Here is a 2887-nt window from a genome sequence, read left to right as displayed (position 1 = left end):
ACAAGCGCCATTACAATTCATCATAAAAATTTATCATCTCACTTGTCCGTATGTCGCTCTGGAAAGAAATATATTTTAATTTATTTCATAAAGATAAATGCAAATCAAAACGGAAACAATGACAACGAATTTTACGCACATTGTTGTATTTTAGCGCAAAACGATGAGTTTCACAAATATTTTAAATTATTGCCTGGAACAAACACATTCATCGTTATTATTGAAAACGCCAAACTTGGCACGAATTTTTAATTTAATCAATTCATATGATTTTCCTCAAATATTCCTCAATTTACATTTTAAAGTTTTTTTCTGAAACTTGAATGTAACTCTGTGCGGGGAATGAGAGAATTGAAAATCAGGTGATCTCAACAAAACAAAATGGCGCTTCCATACTTGCAAGCCTATACAATGCCTGGTACGCTTTCCTGCAAAAAAAAACTGCAAATCGTGAATTTCGTGAGCACCTGGAACGCAATGATTTAAATTTATTTCCTGCGAATGTTTGAGTAAAACAAAAAGTTTGCGCTTTATAAAGTTAAGTAAAGTTCCGATCTAAAATTACATTAAAGCTAACACAAAGCTTCGACAATAGTACATAAATTATTCTAATACAATGTAATTTTAATTAAAATTGTGATAAATAAAGTCCTCTCTCCCAATCAAAAGTAACATGCATGGCATGAAAGTCCCAGTAAGCAGTCATATGGTAAGCCATATTCGTCAGCACTACAATATACTCGAAAAGCGCAAAGAAAGTATATACTGTGTGACGAAAATAAAATGTTTTAGTTTAACGGTTCAATAAGTTGGTTATTTAGTTACTTACCGCCTGCCTCGCACAACGAATTATGCCGCAGGAAACAATAGCCGGCTAAAATAAATGCAGTGACGTTTGTTATAAATAAATTTCTTTTGTACATCAATGATTTTTCTTCCATCGGTAAGAGTGGTACTTTACGGCCATTTTTGTTGAGAAAATAAGAAATAAGCATATAAACCTCACTGCATGCAATAAAAACAACGAAGGAGTTTCTATGAATCCGATAGTTGTCCATGGATGTCCACAACGATAAACTTAGCAAAGCTAAATTTTCAGACATATTTAACAAGCAAGCAATAACAGCATATACACGACGATTTCGCCGGATCGTATCTTTATAGTATTGCATATACATTTTCGATACCACAATCCGAGCGGGCAATTGCAGTGTTATTGCCAATCGCCAAACTGTTTTTTGCGGTTCATAACTTCCTATGGCCGATGATATGGAGGGCAAATAATTATGTACATCACAGTGCGTGGAAGTAGAACTTTCAAACTCGAACAATAGCGACCAAATAACACAAAATAAAAAACTGCCCAGGGCAAGACTCACAACGGCTATGGCAATTTTGCCAAATCGGATGCGGAAAAGAGGTTGTGGGCCATCTAATCGGTTGTAGCTACCAGAGGTTGGTAACATAATACTCTAAAATCACTTTAAACATATGCTTGTTTCTGAATTATCAATTTGCATCGTTTACGTATTAACTTTACTGCTCTTAGCCCAAAATGTTCAAAATTATACCCACTATTGAAGGTTTTACCTCAATGGGCAACCAACCCTCCCATGGGCGTATTAGAACTGAGACGTCGACATCAATTTTTATAAATAATCGATGTTTTGACATAAAATCGAGTTTCCAAAACATCGATTTTTGATTCCGACTTGTAAGGGCGTGTGTGAATCGGTAACAAAGTTTGGGCAAGTAAATTTTTGACAACTATGAGGTGAATAAAATTTCAGTAGCTCATGAGGCTAGTGAAATTTTTGACAACTGCATAGAAAATTTTGACATTCGCAACGATTGTTGCTGTGTGTAATTTTTCGTAAAACAAAAGCTTAAATTGATGAAATGCAATCAGTGATGGTAGATGTTTTCTCAAAATATTAATTTCACTTCAATTTGTAATAGTTTATTGCGCATAAATCTGCGGCTATAAAAAATTTACTGCTGTCAAAAAATATTTGATTTCACACAGCAGATTGGCAAAACTGTCTCACCATAGTAAAAGTATTATTCAATATCTTTCCCCATAGAACTTTGTTACCGATTCACACACGCCCTAAAACCGATTTCAATGATTCAATGAGATAACACAACTTCTTAAGTAAGGGCCGTTTGCACCATGTCTAGTTAACGCTAACTAGAGGTACATCCTTCAGTTAAGCACGTTAACTGCTTTATCGATCACATGTTATATGATGGGTGTCGATAACGTCGATAAAGATGTTTAACTGGGAGTTGCCGCTACTCCGCGGTACTGATGTGCGCCCCGTGTGCTTACCCCGGTTGAAGAGTGGCGCGCTGGTGTTGCCGCTGTTTCCGGTTCTGATGATCGCGTCCCGGGTGCTTACCCCGGTTGAAGAGTGGCGCGCTGGTGTAGCCGCTGTCCGCTGTTCTGATGAGCGCCCCGGATGCTTAACCCGGTTGAAGAGTGGCGCGCTGGTGTTACCGCTGTGCGCGGTGCTGATGTGCGCCGCGGGTCCTCACCCCGGTTGAAGAGTGGCGCGCTGGTGTTGCCGCTGTCCGCGGTTCTGATGTGCGCCCGAATTCTTAACCCGGTTGAATGTATTGTTATCACTTTGGGCGCGCGAGCTGTTGGAATATAAGAAGACGTGTGTTATTCCCCCTAAGGGCCGTTTGCACCATGTCTAGTTAACGCTAACTGGAGGTACATCCTTCAGTTAAGCACGTTAACTGCTTTATCGATCACACGTTATATGATGGGTGGCGATAACGTCGATAAAGATGTTTAACTGGGAGTTAGAATTAACTAGACATGGTGCAATCGGCCCTAAAATAAATAGAACATGCAAAATAAGTGTACGCAAAAAAAGTG

General features: G+C 38.7%; 1 protein-coding gene across 1 annotated transcript; it reads right to left on the bottom strand.

The window, feature by feature from the left end:
- Window positions 1-451: 451 nt before the first annotated feature.
- On the bottom strand, window positions 452-1634 carry LOC118750015 (post-GPI attachment to proteins factor 2-like). The gene is made up of 2 exons (XM_036484756.1): window positions 830-1634; window positions 452-765 (listed from the first exon to the last, which is right to left on the bottom strand). Exons 1-2 carry the CDS (start codon window positions 1464-1466, stop codon window positions 629-631), a joined length of 774 nt encoding a protein of 257 aa, XP_036340649.1. The 5' UTR covers window positions 1467-1634; the 3' UTR covers window positions 452-628.
- Between the last annotated feature and the right edge of the window lie 1253 nt (window positions 1635-2887).

The sequence above is a fragment of the Rhagoletis pomonella genome, unplaced genomic scaffold, assembly GCF_013731165.1.
Source record: "Rhagoletis pomonella isolate Grant_MI unplaced genomic scaffold, Rhpom_1.0 Rhpom_scaffold_00113, whole genome shotgun sequence".
NCBI lineage: Eukaryota > Metazoa > Arthropoda > Insecta > Diptera > Tephritidae > Rhagoletis > Rhagoletis pomonella.
This window is presented reverse-complemented; position numbering and strand designations above follow the sequence as displayed.

What these genes read in the sequence shown, in the direction of transcription:
- LOC118750015 (XM_036484756.1), bottom strand. Translation starts at nt 1,466, where the DNA reads ATGTTACCAACCTCTGGTAGCTACAACCGATTAGATGGCCCACAACCT. An exon ending in TTCGTTGTGCGAGGCAGGCG is followed by an intron (nt 766 to 829) that starts GTAAGTAACTAA and finishes TTCGTCACACAG; the next exon opens with TATATACTTTCTTTGCGCTT.